Source organism: Camelus dromedarius, chromosome X (genome assembly GCF_036321535.1).
Source record: "Camelus dromedarius isolate mCamDro1 chromosome X, mCamDro1.pat, whole genome shotgun sequence".
Classification (NCBI taxonomy): Eukaryota; Metazoa; Chordata; class Mammalia; order Artiodactyla; family Camelidae; genus Camelus; species Camelus dromedarius.
The window spans coordinates 74,512,054-74,534,071 of NC_087472.1; the positions used below are offsets into that span (position 1 = coordinate 74,512,054).

The 22,018-nt window shown below is 39.5% G+C and overlaps 1 protein-coding gene across 2 annotated transcripts in view; it reads left to right on the plus strand.

Moving 5' to 3' along the window:
- Positions 1-20,863, plus strand: part of FAM120C (family with sequence similarity 120 member C) — a 96,682-nt gene extending 75,819 nt beyond the window's left edge. The window contains exons 11-16 of one of the 2 annotated variants that reach the window (XM_031445122.2): positions 6,674-6,788; positions 8,585-8,794; positions 10,009-10,210; positions 12,110-12,248; positions 12,625-12,682; positions 15,938-20,863. In XM_031445122.2, the coding sequence (XP_031300982.2) occupies positions 6,674-6,788; positions 8,585-8,794; positions 10,009-10,210; positions 12,110-12,248; positions 12,625-12,682; positions 15,938-16,189 (976 nt within the window). In that variant the 3' untranslated portion in view covers positions 16,190-20,863. The remainder of the gene's footprint in view (positions 1-6,673; positions 6,789-8,584; positions 8,795-10,008; positions 10,211-12,109; positions 12,249-12,624; positions 12,683-15,937) is intronic. The other variant, XM_064483123.1, reaches the window with a different exon arrangement.
- Positions 20,864-22,018: the final 1,155 nt, after the last annotated feature.

The following is a 22,018-nucleotide window of genomic DNA, read 5'->3' on the forward strand; positions in this document are numbered from 1 at the left end:
ACATTATTGAAATGACAAAATTAGGGAAATGGAGAAGAGATTAGTGATTGCCAGGGGTTAGGAACATAGAGTGGAGGAAGAAGATGGGTGTGGTTATAAAAGGCAATACGACAGATCCTTTTGGTGATGGAACCATTCTATATCTTGACTGGGTCAGTATCAGCATCCTGGTTGTGATGCTGTACTATAGTTTTGCAAGATATTACCATTAGGAGAACTGGATAAAGTGTTCAAAGGATTCCTATTTTATTCCTTACAACTGCATGTGAATCTACAATAGTATCAAAGTTAAAAGTTTAATTAAAAGAAAAACTCTGCTAAGGAAAGAAGCCAGACACAAAAGACCACATATTATATTATTCCATTTATATGAAATGTCCAGAAAGGCAAGTCTATAGAGATAGAAAGTTGTTAGAGATAGTAAAGTTGATAGAAAGTGGTTGCCTAGGGGTGGGAAGGGGGAGTAACTGCACAGAGGCATGAAGGATCTTTTGGGGACAATTCAAATGTTCTAAAACTCAAGTGTGTTGATAGTTGCACAACTCTAAATTTACTAAAAACATTAAACTCTACACTTACTATGGATGCATTTTATGGTATGTAAATTATATCTCAATAAAGCTTTTTAGGTAAGTTTCTATATATGTAAAATTATTGCAAAATACAAAGTTTATTTTAAAAAATGAGTAGTGTTAAAGAAAAAAATAGACTTAGGATCCCCCCCCAAAAAAAGGAAAATATAAAAAGGAGATTAATAACTATGACTGTATCTTTATGTCAAAATACATAAAATTAAAAGACAAATGACAAACTGGGAGAATATTTGCAACAGTTGGAACAGACAGTGTGTGAGTATTCTCAATATATAAAAGCTTTTTAAATACTAGTACTCCAAAACAAAAATGAGTAAATTACACTCTTCAGATTCATTTGTTTACAAGAAACAAAAGCCACTCCAGCTATCCTATTGTAAAGATATATCAGGTAGCCTCATAATCATTCAAGGACAAGAAAAGTGGTTTAAGCAGGGAATAGTCCTGGAGAGACAGGAACAGAGACCACACACTCTCTCCTGGGCTTGCATAGCTCTTCTTTCTGCTTGTCTGTTTCATCAGTCTCTGAATCTCTTAGCTCAAATTCTCAAGACTCTGGCAAACCATGGATTGATTTGACTTGGATCAGCTGTCCACCCTGTATCCAAATAGCTGTCACTATTATAAAGATAAGGTTTTAGATTATCTGAGAAGAAGCAATAGACAAAACAAGCCAATTAACTGATATGTCTATGATAGAAATAGACCAGTCACAGAAGTAAATATTTGTTTGGAAAAAATATGCAACCTCTTCATTAGCAGTCAAAGAGACAGAAAGTTAAATAGCAAGAGACTTTTTTTGCCAATTAAATCATCAAAGACTAATGGTAACAGTCTTTGCTGACACACTGCTGGAAGATAGGACAAATAGGTCCAGAGAAGAATTTTGCAGTATGTATTGAGGACCTTTAAAATGGACATAACCTTTGACATAATAATCCTACTTCTAGAAATCTATCTTCAGGGAATGAATAATCAGATATACAGATAAGATGTATATATATGAATATCTTTGTAGTATTGTTCATAATAAAAGAAAAAGTATGAATAGTATGTTTCCAATATTGCACGGATATTTAAGTAAATTGATAACATTCACGTGATGAACATGCAGTCCTTTAAAATCATGTTTTTGAAAAGTAATGAAAGAAAAGTTCTTACAATGTTGAGTGAAAAAAGGAAGATATAGTAGTCTATATATAGTGTGAAAAAGAGAGGAAAAATTGAGATTTGAGATGCTAAGAAGAAAGAAGCCAATCATAACAATCTCAACAGTGGTATATTATATCTGAATGGTAGATTACAGATTATTTTCATTTTTATTTTTCATTTTCTTTATACATTTTTGGCTTTTTAAATGTTTTCTGAATGAGAATAAATTTCAACTTTTGTAATCAGAATAAAATCATAATTTTTTAATTAAAAGAAGTAGAATAAAAGTAGAGACCACTAAATATGAAAAGATATTTAAAATTTAAGTCAGGATGGTACTGGCATGAGAAATAAACGTAGGATAAATAAGGTAGAAACCGATCCATATGTGTATGAGAATTTAATATATGATATGGGGGGTTGCTTCACCAAATAGTAAAGGAAATACTATCATAATTGGCTCAGTTACAAGCAGTAACCAAGGTTTCTGTTCTTCCAGACACTTAGGTGCCTTTACATGCATTTTCTCCTTTACCTGTTACAACCTTTTGAGATGTAGGTAGTATTATCCTCATTTTCGAGATGAATGAGCTAAAGCCCCCAGAGGTTAAGGCAATTGCCCAGAGTCACATAGAAAAGTAGCGAGAACTAGATTGGAACCAGGTATGTCAGACTCCCAGTCTGTTCTTTGCTACCACATTCTAGGTATATAAAGTTCCTGGCAAGATGTTGTAGAATACAACAGGCATTTAGTAAATGTTGTTCTTATGAGTAACTTACAGTTTTTGCATATGTTATAATGTAATATTTAATGCTTGTACATAGTATGTGTAATAATATAAATACTACTAATAGTAATAATAAGGATATCATCTTGTCATTGAGATTGAGGAAGTTCCTTGGGAAATCAGTAATGCTGTAGTTTTTCCAGAGAAAACCTCCAATGGAATAATATATTTTAAAAAAATAGCCCATGATGAGCATCACTAAATATTGGTTGATTTAATAATTAGTATTTCCTGCTGTTTCATTTATGAGCCTCTCACTCTTCTGACTCTTTGGACCTATCTCAGAATTCTTTCAAGGCTGGTTGGGTAGCAGTGCTGGCCAAAAGATGGAATTAGCATTTCCTTTTTTTTTTCAATATTTTTAATTGAAGTGTAGTTGATTTACAATGTTAGTTTCAGGTGTACAGCGAAGAGATTCAGTTATATATATACATACATACATATATATACATATATACATACATACAATATATATATATATTTTTTCAGATTCTTTTTCATCATAAGCTATTACAAGATATTGAATACAGTTCCCTGTGCTATACAGTAGGTCCTTGTTGTTTATTTTATATATAATAATGAAAATGCACAAATCTTAACAATTCTGACAAAATTCCATTTAGTTTTTCTTTTTTAGCATTTCCTTTTGAATATCCTGACATTGACTCATTTGTTCATCAAACATTTATTGAGCAGAATGGTATTCTGCCATGCACTATACTAAGTTTAGAGGGGCATGAAAAATTAAAAATTAACATTAGAGTATAAACCAAACCAAGCAACTCAAATTCCTAGGAAATTAAATGTTCCTTCCTCTGTGCAGGCTTCTCGGATTCTCCCAAGTAAATTTAGTCACTCCTTAGAGCACCCAGAACAATCTGTTCACTTGTAAAATCACACCCTTCCCATTCATTGTACTAGTCTTTCAGTGAGCCTGCCTGTCTCCCACACTTAACTCCTTTAGGTCAGTTTTTCTTGCGAGGTGGTCATGATGTGACTGGTAAAATTCTGCTTTGGAGGATTTTTGTTGAGGTTTTTTGTTTTTTGTTTTGGCATGACTTGATTGATGCATTTAGTAAGTACCTCAATAAATATTTACCAGTTACTCAATGCCATTTAGTATACTATACATTTCTCAACACCATGTAGTATACTAGATAGTACATAATAAATAGAAATAATAAACAAGACAATAGACAAAGGCAAAGAAACAAGGTCCTAGATCTCATGGGGACTCCCATGGGCACTTGAAAAGAATGTGTTTTCTTTGTACAGAATCAGTCAAGCATTTGAACCTTATTGTATCTTTCAAAACTGTGACTTTAAATGTATTTTAGATATATTTTACATGTCATAGCATGATGGTAATATAACTAAAGTTTCCCACTGTAAATGCATTTTTGTTCATTTTCTTCTATTTTTGCCTCACATTTTGCCAACAAAGAAAGATGAAAATAATAAAAAAATAAAAAGAATGGGTGAAGGTAAATCAAGGAACTACAAATCAAAAGAAAGAAACAATATTAATAGATAATAAAGTTCTCAAGACAAAGAAAAACATTAAGGAGGACAAATGAGAATATTTTATATTGATGGAAAATATAATCTATGAATTACACACTATAATGGAGCATCAAAAAGTACAAAATAGGTTGTAAAATAAGAATAAATTTCGCAAGTGGATACAAACTACTATATATTAAATAGATAAACAACAAGGACCTACTGTATAGCACAGGGGAATATATTCAATATCTTGTAATAGCCTATAATGGAAAAGAATCTGAAAAAGAATATATATATGTATGTATAACTGAATCGCTTTCTGTACATCAGAAACTAAATCAACTATACTTCAACTTAAAAAAAAAAAAGAATAAATTCCCCAAGTGGAGAATGGGCAGGGAAGAGGGTGGAAATAGTTCTGGGCAAAGGGAAATTTTATGTGGCCCAGGAAGATTCCTCATGGGAAGCTCAGTCATTTAGAATTTAGTTCCTAAAGAAGCAACAAGGCTTGTTGGCATGTCCCACAATCCCAGAACCACCCTGGATAGCTAATAATGAGGGTCGGGCTGCCTGTGCTGCTGTGATCATTCTAGGTGAGGAACAGCAGGTTAAAGATTCAAAGCCAGGCAGTCTGGCTGTAGAGCCCTGGCTTTTTCCAGGTTACCGCACTGCCTCCTGGTAGTAGTAACTGGGCCAGAGTCCCCATGAACCCATCTCATACGCCACTCAGAAGAGACTAGCTGTTGCTTTAAATGCCAAGTGTGTGAAGTCTCTCACAGCTCCAATAACTATGAATGATCATTGTCTTGTGGGCCTCCAGGGAGCTAAGGACATAGACTGAACTGATGTAGTTGTTTTTTCCCCTCTCCCTCTCTTTCTAGAGCATTCTCGGTGCCTGCAACAGTAAGGTATATTCAATTCATGGAATTCAATGCAAATATTCATCAATGAATGCTTATTTACTTAATTAGTGGATTTCCCATCTCGGGGAATGGACCCCACCATCTAGCCATCTACCCAAGCCAGAATTCCAGGAATCTTAGACTCTTCCCTATCCTTTACCCACTACCCATAAAAATCCATGACCAAACCCTATGGATTTATCTCTTTGGTGACTCTTGTCTTTGTTCCCTGGCCCTCTCCATCCTCTCAGCCAGTGCCTTTGTTCAGACCTCTTCAGCCACAGGTTGCTGCAGTTGCCCCCTAACTGGTATCCATACCTCTTGTCTCTTACCATCTGAGCCAGTCAGTATCAAACCAATTAATGTCCCTCTCTGGCTGATAATCCTGAAGTGTCTTTCAGGATGAGGGTGCAAACTTCTTAATATTGTTTTTGAGACCCTTCAAAATGATCTGGCCTACTTTCTTCCCCGCCCCCCCCCAGTTTTATTGAGAAATAATTGACATATATCACTGTATAAGTTTAATGTATACAGCAGGATGGTTTGATTTACATATACTGTGATTACCACAATAGATTTAGTGAACATCCATCATCTCAGATAGATACAATAAGAAAAGAGAAAAAAAGTCTCCTTGTGATGAGAACTCTTAGGATCTACTCTCTTAACAACTTTCCCATATACCATGCATCAGTGTTAACTATAGTCGTCATGTTGTACATTACATCCCTAGTACTTACTTATCTTATAACTGGAAGTTTGTACCTTTCGATCACCTTTCTCCAGTTCCCCCTCCCTCCACCCCCTACTTCTGATAACCACAAATCTGATCTCTTTTTCCATGAGTTTGGTGAAAGTTTTTTTTTTAATCACTATATTCCACATATAAATGAGACCATATAGTATGTCTGTCTCTGACTTCTGTTGCTCAGCATAATACCTTCAAGGTCCATCCATGTTGTTGGAAGTGGTAGGATTTCCTCACTTTCTGTGGCTGAATAATGTTCCATGGTATATATGCACCACATCTTCTTAATCCAGTCATCTGTTGATGGATGCTTAGGTTGTTTCCATGTCTTGGATGTTGTAAATAACACTGAAATGAACATGGGGGTGCAGATATCTCTTCAAGTTAGTGTTTTCTTTCCTTTGGATATAGTATTCCCAGAAGTGGAATTGCTGGATCATATGATAGTTCTATTTTTAATTTTTTGAGGAACCTCCGTACTATTTTCCATAGTCTGGCCTACTTTATAATCTTGCTTCCTGTCACTGCAAACTTGCTTAGCTCCAGCACTGTGGAACCTGGTATATCATACTGAACTCCAAACTTCCATGCCTTTACACATACTGTTCCCTCAATCTAGAAAATCTTTTCTTCACCTTTTGTCTGATTGATTTCTACAGGCCTTTTGAAACTCAGCTCCTGCTGACTTTGTTTTCAGGGTGCCTTCCTCACTCTTCCAATAATAGCCCTGTCTGTGCTCTCATAGCACCCTGGGCTTTCTTCTGTCTCAGCACTTAACACACTATCCTGTCATTGTTGACATATGTGCCAGTCTCCTCTACTGCCTGGACTGTAAGTAACCAAAGGCAGACATTCTTTTACTTTATTCCACTGGAATTGCCAAAACCTAGCTAGGGTCTGGCCCATGATAGGTTCTTAGCTTAAGTGTTTGTGAGATGGGTAAATGAGCTTTTATGGCTTAGTAATGATGCTCTTCTCTTCTAGGTACATGGTTCAGTGGCCTGGTGGCCGAATCCTGCATCGCCACGAGCTAGATACCTTCCTTGCACAGGCAGTATCTACCCAGCTTTATGAACCAGATCAACTTCAAGAACTCAAGGTGATGTGATCTAGCCTCATTTAAATTCTTTCTTTTATGAGCTCATAGCTTTATTTTGGGTCTTCTTTTCCTGGAGCTGTGAAGAAGAGTAAGTTCTGCAGGTAAATGTTTGATGTACTTTAGCGAAATATTTATGTCTATTGATAAAACCAAGAGGTACCTGCAACACTGTCCACATACTGATGGGTGAGAATGGATAGAAAAGATGGATACTGTGCAAGACAAATAAGTTGTGACCCATAGACCACAGGAAGATTTCCATATCTTGCAAAAGACATTACGGGGAACTTATCCTGGTGTTCCCTGTTTGTCTCTGAATAAATGTCCACCCTCCCCTTTTTTTAAAATTGAAGTATAGTCGATTTATAATGTTAATTTCAGGTGTCCAACATAGTGATTCAGTATTTTTTCAGATTTTATTCTGCAAGTAGGTTATTACAAGATAACAGGTATAATTCCCTGTGCTACTGTCCCTTTTTAATAATACTTATTGATTATTAGAGGGAAGTCTAGAAAAACATAAGGAAGAAAGTAAATCCACATATAACTGAAGGCAGTAGAACATAGTAGGTTGGAGAGCAAGCTCTGCAGCCAGGCTGCCTTGAGTTAGAATCTGAACTTCATTACCTCCTAGCTGTGTGTCCTTGGGCAGGTTGCTTAACTTCTGTAGCTTCAGTTTCCTTACTTCTAGGATTATGAGGCTATTAAATAAAATAATCCATTAAAAACACTTACAACAGTATCTTGCATATTTTAAGTACACAGTACTCAGTAAATACTAGGTATTAATGCAAGACATTCTTCTTCCAACCTCAGTAGCCATGATCCTTTGAGGCCCTAGTACAAACTGGAAGAAGGATCAAGACTTACAAAATCTTAATTTAAGAGACGTCAACTGAGGAAAAGATGAAAACAGTATTAGACAAACAGTGTTCATTCCTTTTTACAGTAAATGTATTATTGCTTGGTACTAGAGCAGGTACTTACTCCAGACCACTCCTAGGAGGGGATCTGCAAATACTTCCCCTTTTCCTGTTAAAGCCATCTAACATGCCAGCTTGAGATAACCACCAACTGTGAACATTTTGATGGTTTCTTCCAGTCTTTTCTCATGCATTTTCTACATAGTTGAGATATTGTTTATGTAATTATATATGGCATTTTTAAACTTAACATAGCACGTATTTTCTGTGCCTTAAAAAATTTTAGTAAATATTTTATATGGATGTATCGTTGAATTAATCTAATGTTGGCCATTTGGTTTCATTTTCCTCTATTATATGTCATGTTATAATTAACATCTTTATGCATAGAGCTTTATTCACATCTCTGCTTCCTTAGAATCGATTGCTAAAAGTAGAATTTCTGAGTCAAATGTGAACATTTTTAAGGTTGTTGATACATATTACTTAATTGTAATATACATTACTCATTAGTTTTATATGAGTGTGCCCATTTATTTCACTACTTTCTCATCAGCTTTGGGTGTTTTATTGGTCTTCAGTTTTTTAATTTTTTCTAATTTGACAGGCAAAAACATGCTATGTCAAATTGGTGTCTTTTTAAAGTTTTAAAGCTGATGTCTTTTTTTTTTTTTTTTTTTTTGGAAATAATGAGTATCTTCCAAACCGTCTCAGGGCAGGAAACTGATAGAAGCTGCTCGTGCACCCACATGTCTGTATTGAAAGGCAGCATGTTCTAATTTAACTGGAATAATCAGCAAAACAGGAATAAGAGCAAATGTAACCAATAACAGTAAATCCTTAATGGCCATTTTTCCTCCGTGGTGATTTCAGATTGAGAAGCTGGATGCTCGCGGGATCCAGCTTGCTGCCCTCTTCATGAGTGGGGTCGACACAGCTCTGTTCGCCAATGACGCCTGTGGCCAGCCAGTCCCTTGGGAACACTGCTGCCCCTGGATTTACTTCGATGGCAAGCTGTTCCAGAGCAAGCTAATTAAAGCAGGCCGGGAGCGAGTATCCCTGGTTGAGCTCTGTGATGGCCAGGTACCAGCGTGTCAGGCAACTGCTAAGACCATCTCTGATCCGCAGTAGGGATGAATGGGCAGAGAGGGGAAAAGGAACAGACGTTGGGGAGGAAGGTAGCAGAAGTGGGAGAATGTACCTGACCCTAACCTGGCTTGCTCAAGGATAGTCCTAAAGGCCCACAGTCTGATATGTCCACGTTACAAAATCGTATGTTGGGAAGAGTTTTTTTTTTTAATGAGCTTCAAGTTTTCACATTTTTTTTTTCTCCAAGTATTTCTTCCCCATGGAATATTCAGGTATACATTGGGCCCTGCCCTCACTTCTTAGAATTTCATTTCCCTTATTTACAAAAACTGTAAGTCATTTTTGTAAGTGATAATATTTTTTGTAAAATAACTATTTTGGAACTAAAAGAAGGTAGTAAAGTAGATGACAGTAAAAGCAGGGGTTTTTGTTTTGTTTTGTTTTTTTTGCAATAAAACCTTGGGAAAGATGAGGGAAGAAGGCAAGGGAAAGGAACCCTTATTTACTCCTTTGTCCATTTGGGGGAGTAAGCTGAGAGACTAGAGCAAGAGTCAGCAAACTACAAAAAAAATCCAAACATTGGAATTTTTATTCCAATAAATCTTCACTGGAACATAGCCACATTCATTCATTTACATATTGTCCATGACTGCTTTCACACTACAATGGCAGAGTCACATAGTTGTGGCTGAGACAATCTGACCTACAAAGACTCTGGCCCTTTTCAGAACAAGTTTGCTGACCTCTGGACTAGAGGCATGGACTTATCCCAGACAGAGGCCATGGTCTCTGATTCTGGGTATGTGGGAGAAGGTTAAAGCATTTGTATGTGTCAAATTTTGTTCTCTCTTTTACCTAATTCTGTTATCTCCCCCTTAAAAAGTAACCTAGCCTATTGCTGGACATGTAACAGGCCATTAATAGATACTTGTTGTTCTATTTGTTTTCCTTGACCTAGTCACTGTGCCTCACAAGGTCTCAGTCAGAACCAGTATAATGGTAGTTTGGTGTCATGCAAAGAGTGGGGACTTTGGGGCCAGGCAGGCTTTCCTGAGTATGTGGCCTTGAGCCATTTAATTCCGGACCACAATTCCTTTCATGGGAATAGACTTGTAAGACTGTATCTAGACTGTCTGGTACTGTGCCTAAAACATAGCTGGAGTTCAACAAATGGCAACTGCTATGATTATTCTCTTCCTCATCTGAAGGCTGACCTGGCAACCAAAGTGGAAAAGATGAGACAGAGTATCCTTGAAGGAGTCAACATGAACCATCCACCGCCTTCTGCTCTACTTCCATCACCTACTTTTGTGCCGCCCATGGTGCCCTCTCTCTACCCTGTTTCACTTTATTCCCGAGCCATGGGCCCAATGCCACCTCCCCACCAAGGAAGGAGCCGGGGGTTTGCAGGTCAGTACCTAAGAATGAGGTATTTGTCAACCTCAGTCTATTTCATAATAACCCAGCCAGTAATTACTGCCAGTTATGGAATCAGCAGTTTCATGTTTATCTTATCTCACTTACCTTCTGTGCTATGTGGTGGTAGTTTGAAGAGGAGCTTATTGAGATGGAGGGCTGTAGCCTGGGGAAGAAAGTCCATGACTTCCCAGATCACTCTCCACAGAGGTGATTGGTCCCTAAAAACTTGACCCTCACCACCCAAACTCATGAAGTAACTGCCACAGAAAACAGGAGCCACTTTGTGACTTTTGAGAACTGTGTTTCATGTGAACTGGATCTTCATGGTTCCTGGTTGGCTCACCCACTCCCCGTAGGCAGATGTACACAGGCACTTGCAAGAAAAGTGATGGGAGGCAAGTAAATGACCGGTGTCAGCAGGTAACCATAGCTTGATGCACCCATTTCCATTCTGAGAGTAGACCTGATACATTTCCAGAAGTGTGGAGAGAAGTAAGTCACAGTCCATACCCTCCAGTGGACTGCATATTTAGTGAGGAAAACAAATATGCATATTTACATGTATACACACACACACACCCCTATATATATAGATTATGGTGCTATTTGAACTGTGGCTTAATGATGAACAGACAGTCGTGCTTAGGTAGCTCAGATACTGATCCTGATACTTCAAACAACCTGTGCCCTGCTGAAACAGGGTATTTTAATGGGGACATGTTAACACAAAATGTTGAGGTTCTGTGATCAGGTGAGAGTGTCATTGCTATGGTTGAAGTGTTTGTTGTGTATTGCCTGTACACATTAAAATAATAAAGCTGGAAGTTGAAGTTTGTCTTAAATTTAGAGTCACAAAATTCAGTATGGATGTTTAGCTCAAGGCCATGCTTAGATGAGCAGTGTGAACATCTGCTGTGTTCAGTCAGGTTCTGATCAAGTCTTACCAACCAGGGAGCCAGCCATTCTTTCCATCCTTTGAAGGCATCTTTACAGATGACTACTCTCATTCTTTGCATGTTGATGATTTTATCATGTCTCAGAAGACAGTCTTAATGAAGACGAGGTTCTCAGGAGGTCCTCTCCATTGCCCCAGCTCCCAGTGATGCTTAGTTTCCAATTACTGGTGGTTCATGAGGAGCCTCCTGCCTCCTGAAAGGCCACAATCAGATCACCAAATGCATGTCTTTCTTGCCCTTTTAGGATTAACTAGCACCCCAGTTCCCTTAGGCTCCCACTTGTATATAAATGAAATGAAAGGCTCTTTGCTAACAGTCTGCTAAATAAGTGAAGGGTTATTCACATTTGGGTTTTTTCCATAAACTAAAATTAAACATTTACTGGAATTCTGTATTCTGTGAAGGCTTCCTTTTGTGCCAAATTACAAAGCTGTACTGTGCTTGTGAGCTCACACACAGAGCTGGAATTTCTGTTTTAAGGAGCTGTCATGCTATCTCATCTTAAATTGGTTCTGGTTTTCAACTATTGCTATTCTTGCTTTTTAATTATAAATTATTGTTTCATTTAGTTTGATTATTTTCAGTTTCATTTGGTTGTTTGGCTAATCCTCCAGTGTGTAGTGACATGTATTAGAATCAGAGGTGGTTTTGGCCTATAATTTTCCAGTAGCTAGATTTTAAGACTGCATTCTCTCAACAAATACTGAATACCTACTGTGTACCAGGCTCTGTGGTTGAAAAATGAATCAGGCATACCCCACTTGCTAAAGCGGATGTGTGCAGATCTTCACCCCCTCTCCCTAACTTTGCTTCCACCGTGACCCTTCATTGTTATCAGAGTCTTTTTATCATAGAGAAGTAAAAATAAAGCAGAGTAGGTGGGCTGTAGATCCTTTGTTCCACTTATCTTACCTCGCACTTCCTCTCTTTCCAGGTCTCCATCCAATCCCACCCCAAGGAGGAAAACTGGAGATTGCGGGGATGGTTGTGGGCCAGTGGGCTGGCAGCAGATCCTCCAGGGGCCGAGGCTCCTTTGGCATGCAAGTGGTTTCTGTCGGTGGGCCGGGGAAGGGGTATGTATTTGAATAGTTTGGTATAAGCTAGTGTCAGTCAAGGTGCTCTTGGGAAAATGCCCAGCTATTGAATCTTTCTGTTAAGGTAAGAGGCATTAACCATCTTTCCATTTTTAAAGCCAGTTCTCAGTTTAGTTTGGCAAACATAGAATAAATGCCCTGCCTTGATGAAAAAGTTTTTGTCCCAGAGGAGGACATAGGACACAGAACAATTCAACATAACATAGAAATGGCAGAGATAGAGGTTTACAGTGGTACCACAGAGGAGGGGCATCTAACTTAAGAGGGTCAAACTTCCTAGAGGAGATGAGTAGTTAACTAAGTGAAAATGGAGGTACGTGTTCCTCATAATTACTCTTTCCCCTACTTTCTAAAGGCATGGAAAAGAACAGACTGGTAGAGGAGCCAAAGGACATAAAAAAGGAAGTAAACAAGTAAGTACCTTTTTGAGATTATCTATTTTCGGTTTGCTACCTCTTGTCTTTTTTAGCTAAATTGCAAGAGATCAGATCAGGCATGGAAACCTGGGAGCTTTCGTAGCTTCTCTCAGCGTTTTGATTTCTCCGCCTGCCCTCTGGCAGTCTAGTGAGGGTTAACCTGCCCAGGCTGTTCCCACAGGCTTGCAGAGTGTCATCCGTTTCCCTGAGTGAGGCCACAAGCTAGAAACCAGGTACTGTGTCCTGGTGACCACACCTAGCATAGGATGTGCTACATGCAGCCATAAAGGGGCCAAAGTGAAGTTAACAGTGGGGTTGCCAACAGCATGCCTGAGGTCCTGAGGGATGACAAGATATGCTTAGAAAACTGGACTTTTGCCTTTGCTGATATTGGGAGGGGAGGAGGCATTGCCATTCTGCTTATTCTTAATAGTTCAGAATGGTCTTAAACTCACTGGTCTTGATTAAACACATGCCCCCCTCCAATATGAAAGCCTATTCTTGTAGTGATCCAAAATCTTGTACTGAACTCAGGCTGCTGGGCTCCTAATAATATAGCAGCTACCACTGCTTGACTGCTTACTTTCTCCTTGTCCTCTACTAGACATTTTACATGCAATTTCTAGTCCTCACAAGGGTCACTGGCTAGACCATACTGCAAGGCAATTATGTCGTCAGTCCTCAATCCCAGCTCAGCTGTCCTGTAGCCAGCCCTCACTGCATCCATGTTAAGCCCCACTGTCTAATGTTTTCTCAAAGAATACAAATTTGCTTTAATGTTATTTTGAGCCCAAAAGGAAACTAGAATGGTAAGTCCCCCACACAGAGCATTTTGTAGCATACTCCAAAGCCAGAAAGCAATGATTTAGGATTTTAAGCTTCTCAGCTTTTTCCAGAAGCTGCTCAGTAAGGTAAAAAGGATTGCACCTAGAAGGAAAACCAGTCACTCAGATAGTTTCCCATAAGGTAGTAATGCCTTGGTGACCTCACCATGATTTGGGGTCTGATCATTAGGCATACAGTCTGAAAAACCTGAATTTTTGGTACAGTAAGAATGGATCCATCTTTCAGTGGTTGATTCAGGTTAACCAAGAACACAGTAATAGCTATGTGGATATAGCTAAAGGAGTCGGGGAGGGGAGAAGAAGGGAGGGAGTGAATGATAAAGTACTGATTTATAGTGAGAAGTAATTATCGCAATATATTGTATACTTTTCTCTAGTCACTCTTTTAAATATATGTGAGGTATTTATTATTCCCATTTTAAAGAGGAGAAAACTGAGGCTCAGAGGGGTGAAGCATCTTGCCAAAAATTACCAAGTCAGGATCCAAGTCAACATTCCAGCCTGAGCAGACTGATTCCAAAGCCCTGTGCTGTGCGAATTCCAATACAGTATAACAACTCTAATTGCAAGATTCAGACCTAGGCCTGGCTGACTCTGCTATGCATGCTCTTAACTATGCCTACCAGAGCTTTCTGTCTCTAAGAACAAGCTGCAGGGGAGGCCACGGTATGGGGTTTGCCTGGGGGCATGGAATCAAAACAGTAACATTAGCTAACATTTTTTGAGTTCTTACAGTGTGGCAGGTACAACATGTTCTAAGTGCTTTACTGGAGTGTATCAGTGAATCCTCATGGGAACCTTGAAATAGATACTATTAGTGTTTGTAGTTTACAGATGAGCAAACTAAGGGAAAACAAGGGATGGTATATGGTCTTAAGTTTCTCTTAGCTAAGATTGCTGGGGGCACTGTTACCTCCTCTGGAGGTAGCCTGGCCAAGGAAATCCTCACGTTTTTGTTTTTGGCTAAAGCATCTTCCCTGGACAGAGCTGCTGCTGATTGCCTTGCTAACTCTCCTTTTTCTGTCCAGTCGCCCTTTCTCCAGAGTCTGAAATAATTAATTATCCCTGCTTCTTAAGTCTTCTTACATTATAGTCTGTCTTGTTGAGATTATTCCCAGGTCACTAGAATTTTGGGCATTCTCAAATTCTTCAGTCACTTATTTGTTCCCTTTTGATTTCTTTGTTGACTCCTTTAGGTGGCTAAGTCTATCTATTACAAATTTCATCTTATTTCAGGTTCTTGAGCAAGACTTCACAATTGCACCCGTGTTGTACAGGCTTTGGAGCCAGATGATCTAGCCTTGAATCTGGCCCTGCCACTTACCAGTTCTGTGACCATGGGCAAGTTCCTTAACCTCTCTGTGCTCTATAGTTTCCTCACGTATAAAATGGAAGACTTGGTATCTTATGAGTAGATTATTAGAATTAGAGTTCTTATGAGTATTAAAGGAGATGATACATGTACTTAACCCAGAACCTGGAACATGGGAAGTACTCAATAAAAGTTAATAGTTATTGTTTGTAATTGACCACAAATTCAACAGGTATTCGATTTCCATTATGTATGCTGTCTTAGTGGAAAGAACAATGTCTTTGAAGTCAAACAGACTTGGATACAAGTCTAAGCATGCAAGGGACCTAGAGCAAGTCATTTTACTTTTTTAAGCCTCGTCTGTCTTATCTGTAAAACCCAACATCAGAGTACCTGGCATGCCCAACCACTTAGTAATCATCAGAAACTGTTATTATTGCTAACAATATTCATTGAGAGCTAGCACCACACTGCAAGGTAATGCAGTTCATGTCATTAGCATTTCAAGAGCAGTCATATTTTTGAAATGAAAAGAAAAACAGGTGATTGTTTTTAGTTATGGAAGATGCTGTGGAATATTGCACAGAGATCTTATGGCTTGGTTTTTTTTCCCTTCCATTTACATGTCCAGTTTCAGCATTGGACAGTGTTGCTTGGAAGTTAAGAGAATACACTTTAGAGGCTGACTGACCTGGAGTGGAATCCTGGCCCCACCACTTTCTAGCTGTGTCTCCTTGAGCAAGTTACTTTAATCTTTCTGAGCCTCAGTTTCCTCATATAAATGGGCCATCATAATATCTACCATTTAGGGTCCCTTTTAGCATTTGAAAAAAATATATTGTAAAGTTTTGTAAACGGCAGCTGTGTCGTTATTGTGTTGTCGTCATTGCCATTGGATTTGAGTCAGATCTATTTGTTGTCACCTTGAGTTCTCAGGGCAGTATCAGAGTGGACTAGGTGTGAACAAGCTGTGGGCTTTCTGGTATTTTTGAAGAACTGAAGCAGCTTCCACCACAGGCTAGCTTATGATCATGCTTGGGAAGGATCGGCCAGTTTGGGCCTACCATGTCTATTAAATATCTCTGTTTTTGGCAGAGCACTTCAGATGGAGTTTCTAAATCCCTGGAGCCTCATCAGAGTCGGTCCCGCTCACAGATAAATGGAAACGATGGCACATTGATCAAGGAAGAGAAGAATGATCACCTTCTGGCTCCATCACAGTGTGCCTTATCCAGAGACAGCAGCGTGTGTAACAATGGTAACCGCTACTTCCCCGGGAAGAATGGCGAGAAGAGCCGCTTACGAGAGCAAAAGCTGGGAACTGTAGCACAGCAGAAAGAGGAATAACGAGCAGAAGATGGCTTCATCAGATCAGGAAAAGGGGAAAACCTATACTTTTCTGATTTGAGGCCCAAGTTAGAGGAGGACATAAAACGCTTACCCTAGTTTTATTCAGGATTTTGATGGGGTGTTCTACCGTAGCCATCTTTCCCCCTTCCCTGTGTCTTTTCGGGGCTTCCAGACTCAGTGGTCTGCTTCTGGGGAAGCTCTGGTCAAAGATGAATGGCAACGAGACTAGTTCCTATTCTCAAATTGAATATATAGTGCCAATATTCTCGTTACCTCCCCTGAGAGTCTCGTAAGGCAGTGACTATCAGAAATTGGGTGTTATCATGTAAGATCCCTTAGAAAAGTTCCAGCTTTGATTTTCTGAGTCTTTATCATGATGCTCAAAACCCACGGGGTGGTGGAGACTGCTGTCTATGGCTTCCTAACTTGCTTTTTCTTTATGAAGTAGGAGGGCCTTCGTAGAATCAGTATCCACATTCTTCTAACTCTTTCTCCCCACTCACCTGTGCCAGGATGTTGCACCATTGCCTCTAGCTCTGGCCTGACAATCAGATAGGTAGATGTTTTCAGGGAAGTGAGGTAGTATTGGTTATTTTATGTTATTTTATTTTATGTTGTTAATTTTATACACTTAAAAAACAAACTACCAATGGCCTTTGTACTGGGGGATTCAAGTGAGTCGGAAAAGTACTGGGCAGATTTTTCCTGCCTCTGAACTCATACATTGTTTGTAAAATAGAAGATGTGGTGCAGTTCACCCACTCCCTGCTGCCCACACCCTGAAAGAGTGGGAATCAATGTAATGAAATTGAGTATGAAAGGGAACTCAAAAGACTGCATGTGCTTACGTGTGTGTATGTGTGTATGTGGGTGTGTGGGTGTGTGTATGGGTGTTTGGGTGGATGTATATATGAATGTGTGTATCTATATGCATACACATACCCTTTATATAAAGAGACAGATCTATTTATCTATACGTATTTTATATATAGAAAAATATACGTGTATGTGTGTATACATAAATATAAATATATATATTTTCCGTATATATATATTTATGAACACGCACACACATACATACATACATGGTGATGTCCCAGAAGATTTACTGAATTTCCCAGAAACGCTTCCACTGCTATGGAGTGGTAGGTTTCAAAAGACCATATTTTAAAATCCTTACTAAGTCACAGCCCATCCAAATTATAAGATGGGCTTCTCTAAAGCAGACAAAAAGTACTTTCCAGAGATCGCCTGTTCAGAACAACAAACAGTTGGGTTGTCACAAGCTTAATCTTGAACAGAGTCCTCACATCCCATATGGTAAAAACAGGAGGTTGGAATGGGATTGGGAAGAGTCGGGCATTTCCTAATGAAGGAGCAGCCTGGCTGGGAGAGAGAAAGGGGATGGGAGGTGATTAGCAGGGCTTGCAGCCAATGTGGAGGAAATCTCATCTGCAACTCCAGGCGCAAACTGGCCTCAGGCTAGAATCGATTGCAATGAATCCCTGAAGGAGAGAGGACTAGCATTGGAAAGATGGGGTAGGGAAGTGTGAGGAAATTGACAATTTGATTTTACACGCCTAGATTGTTTCATTTGTTCATTGACATTTTGACTACTGGATCTTTTCATTTGCTTTGCAAGGAAGACTTCAGAGGACTCTGGCCCGGGCCTTAGAGGTATTCTGTAAAAGGTTCCCAGCTCCCCAGGTGAGGCCAGAATCTGCCCAGGATAAAGAAGCTGTTCCTCCTTGCCGGAGATACTCTTGAGACAACCTTGCATTTCCAGTTTCCCTCCTCAGCAACCTATGTATGAGGGATGGGAAGATGGCTTGCAACAGATTAGCATTGTGTCTTCATTCAGGAATTGAGGCTTCCAGCCTCCTACACCTCCTTTTGGGCTTTGTTATATTCTTGCCCAAGAAGTACCATTTCTACAGGAATACAACTGACTAGACTCATAGCAGGGTTCTCTCTTTTTGAAAAACCCCATGCACCTTAACCCAGAGCAGGTCCTTGGTGATTTTTTTTCCCCAGACAACCAAAGGGCTGTTTGCTCGCTACCCATTTACAATGAGTGTATCATCATGAGAGATTGAAAACAGTCTCAGACTGTTTTATCCTGGTCTGGCCCAGTTTAAGAGAACCCACAATTTGCAGGGGGAGGGAGCTCTAGAATGCCTCTCCCCCTGCCCAGACACTTCTTACATAAACCAAAGCAGGATGACAAGACTGCATACCCAGCCAGATATAACCAAGAACAAGGTGTACGAAAGCCTCAATGGAATTGGCTCCCCTAATTTGCTTCCCTCCTCTTCTCTTAACCTGCCCAGCCTTTCACATCTTGAAGGTTAGCACTTCTACTATATCCAGTAAGAGAGGGATTTAGTCGTGAACTTAGGTGGCTTGGAAATTTCTTTCTCCAACCACAGAGGGAGGAATCCTTTGGAGCTCTAAGAATAACCAGAATCACTGAGCTGTGTTAAATTAAATCATGTATCTATCTATTTCCATTTGCTAATAGGAAGTACTTGGAGTTACATGGAAAGGTATCGTCTTCAGTTGCTGTTTCTGTGCATCTTGAATCTATCAGACACAATCAGATGACAGTATTGTTAACTCTCACAGCATTAAGAAGATTTCTTATTTTGTAGGCATTCACTGTGAGAAGTAAACTTGTTGCTTTGACAGGGATGATTCCAGTTTGCCAAAAGGCCTGCTTTCTCCCTTCCACACACCTCCACTTTCTCCTAGCCTGGCCCAGGGTGAAACAAGTGGCTCACTTCCAACTTTGATTTTTATTTGGATTCAGCATGTTGGGTTGGGAAGGTTAAGGAAAGAGCCATGAAGGGCCATATTCCTATATTTTAATTCACCTGCCAAAACATACTACTTAGAAGCCAGAAAGACTAAGGTTTATTACTGGAAGATTAACTTTTTCTAATCAGAAGGTTAACTTTTTGTAATTTCTTTCAAATTAGGGAAGATTAGTCTGATTTTTGCTGTGAGTACCACTTGAAGAGATTGTCATCCTTCACTTGAGGTTCAAATTCTGACTATGATGTGGCCTCTCTTGAACAAAATCATGTACGGACCCCCAGAAATGACCCCTTTACCTTGTGGGGCCACAAGCAAAAGCACCCTGGATGTATATAGCCACTGGTTCCCAAGGACTTGCATTTCTTGATTTCTGCCAGTGTGTCTTAGGGTCAGCCTATAACTCCCACCCTTATTCAGTGGCCAGTCTAGTCTGGACCAGGCCTGACAAACTTCTGCTCTCTTGTATCATTTTCATTCTGAGCCAGTAGGACTTCAGATAGACTTTAAAGCCCAAGACATGACACTTGCTTTGGCTAGTGACATTTGATTTTTGTCTCCATCCTGATTTTCTGGCATCGTTGGCCAAGTCACATTAACTTTTTTTTTTAATCACTGAGAAAAACCGCCAGATAAGGCATTAGGGAGGGTGATTAAGGAGGGAGGTGGGGGGAGGAAGGCTTCTGTAGGGTAGAAAGAATGTAGAAGTAACTGGTTATAGTGATACAGTCCGCTGGAACCTTAGAAGGCTCCTGTGGGCATGTCAGTGGTACTCTTTCTGCCTCTAAGACACCCCCCCCCCTACTTTGAAATGACAATACAAGTAGACCACAGTTTAAAGTAGTTAGTGTAATTCTACTAAGGTTTAATCATTATACTTGTTCATTTCCTGATGCATATTTCCTAAATATGCTTGGGGGTTGGTGGGGGTGGGGGGGTGGGTAAGTTTTCACTGTTTCACTGTGTATCACCCTATATTTTTCCCTCTCTTGTGACTTTGGCATCTTTTATTTGACTTTCCATTTTCTTTTCCCTTGGCTTATTGCAGTAGTCTGCTGGTGCAGGTAGCGCTCAGTGCACCTCTTCCCCTATTACTGCTAATTATCTTCAGTATTGTCAGAGGTTATTTTGATGTTCTAAGAAGATAACTTCATTTTTTACAAAAAAAAAAAAATCTTTTCCAAGTTAAAAGTGAAACAAAATACCCCCTGTGCTAGGGTGCCCATTGCAGCTTTTGACATTGCCCTTGTACTTTTATAGATGCTCTTTTTGTCCGTGTTGATAGTAACTAATGACTAGTGAATTTTCATGTGAATGAAACAAAATAAATATTTCAGACTTTTTTAATCTCTCATAACCCTGCCAAATCTGATGACTTCATTTTAGTTACTTCCCAGAAGACACTTCCCTTCCCACCTTTTATTTTATTCTATTCTATTCTATTTTTAGAATAACATACTAGGTAAAGAAACTTTAACTGCAGAGTCAATAATTTTTAGTGCTCCCTGGTAAATGATGTTGCTGACAAAAGTAATAAATTCTTTCATTGTTTTTTCCTGTGTTAATATCTCTTCTGTGCTCTTGACAGTGTGTTTAGTGGATGGATAATATGTGTTTCTCTTCCAAATCCCCTGCCTTTTTGGCCCACCTCACCACAAAAGCTCCATAGTTTATTAATGTAAGTTTGAATGGATGCTTCTTAGGGGAAACTGCAGGAGTTAACGAAATCATGTTTCAGAAAGGAATGAAAATGTCTCAGGAGTTGTTCTGTGATGGAAATTGGTCTGTTGTTCTGTTAATGCTGATGGAAAGAAACTTACAGTGCTTAATAAAAGTCTATTCTTTTAGTTAAAAAAATTGTGAAATAATTTGGGGTGTGTGAAGTTTAATTTCTTCTCCCATTTCTGGACTCCTTTCTGCAAGTGGAAGATACACTTGGCTCAATTCTGAAGTGTTGTGCAGATATTTTGGAGCCTATTTGTAGTTGAATATCAGGGCAAGAGAGCCAGTACAAGAATCATCGAAAGGAAGGGCATATTTTGCTTCCTGCTGAACATCTTTATTTGGATGTTCTAAAGGTACCTTTGACTTGCCATTGCCCAAGCTGAACCCATCCTCTCTTCTGAAGCCTGCTCCTCTCCATGAGCGACACTACCTTCTACTCAGATGTCTAAACCACAAACCAGCCTGGGAGTTATCCTAGACCCGTGCCTTCCCCTCATTTCTCAAATCCAATTCATGACAATATCTCTTGGTACCACTCAACCATCATTCTGTTTCTCGCATCTGTTTTCTCTCTCCACTTGCTGTGGCTTAGTATAGGCCTCTTCGTGTCTCACCGGAACTGTTGCGGTTGCTCCCGTCTTATTCCTAATCAGGAAATTGTGAACAAATTTCGTGTCTAAATGTGTGTACCTTTTCCCAGTGAAAGGGCCCATACCTTTTTCAGATTCTTAAAGAAGTCTATGATCCAAGAGACGTTAAGAACCACTGCTTTAATCCACCATGCTTCTTAGCTTCCAGAGTAATCTGTCTTTCTAACATGCTGCATGCCCTCTTCCATGGTCCCTTCATGATCTGGCCCCTGACCACTCCTCTAGCTTCATTTTCTGCCACCTCAACTCACTCTAGCAATAGAAAAATGCATCCTATAGACATTAAGCTGTTAATATCCACTTCTCATTTGCTTATACCATTGCCAAGAATGCCTCTCTCCACTCATCTCTGGTACAGTCTCAACTGCCCCCTCCCCGTGCCCCAAGGTTCAGCTCATGTCTTTGTGATTCTTTTCCTGATCCCTTATAGGGATCCCTGTACAGACTCATCACAGCCAGTCCCTATAGCGTTTTGCTCCATCTCTGCCCCTAGAATAAACTTGACCATCTCTGTCTTCTTGGCATCTGCCACCCAGCAATGCACTTAGAAATGTTTGATGACTAAATCAGGAACAGCTAAAACACCTTTGAAAATGTTCCCTGGTGCAAAGGAGATGGTAGACTTCTGAGGCAAAGC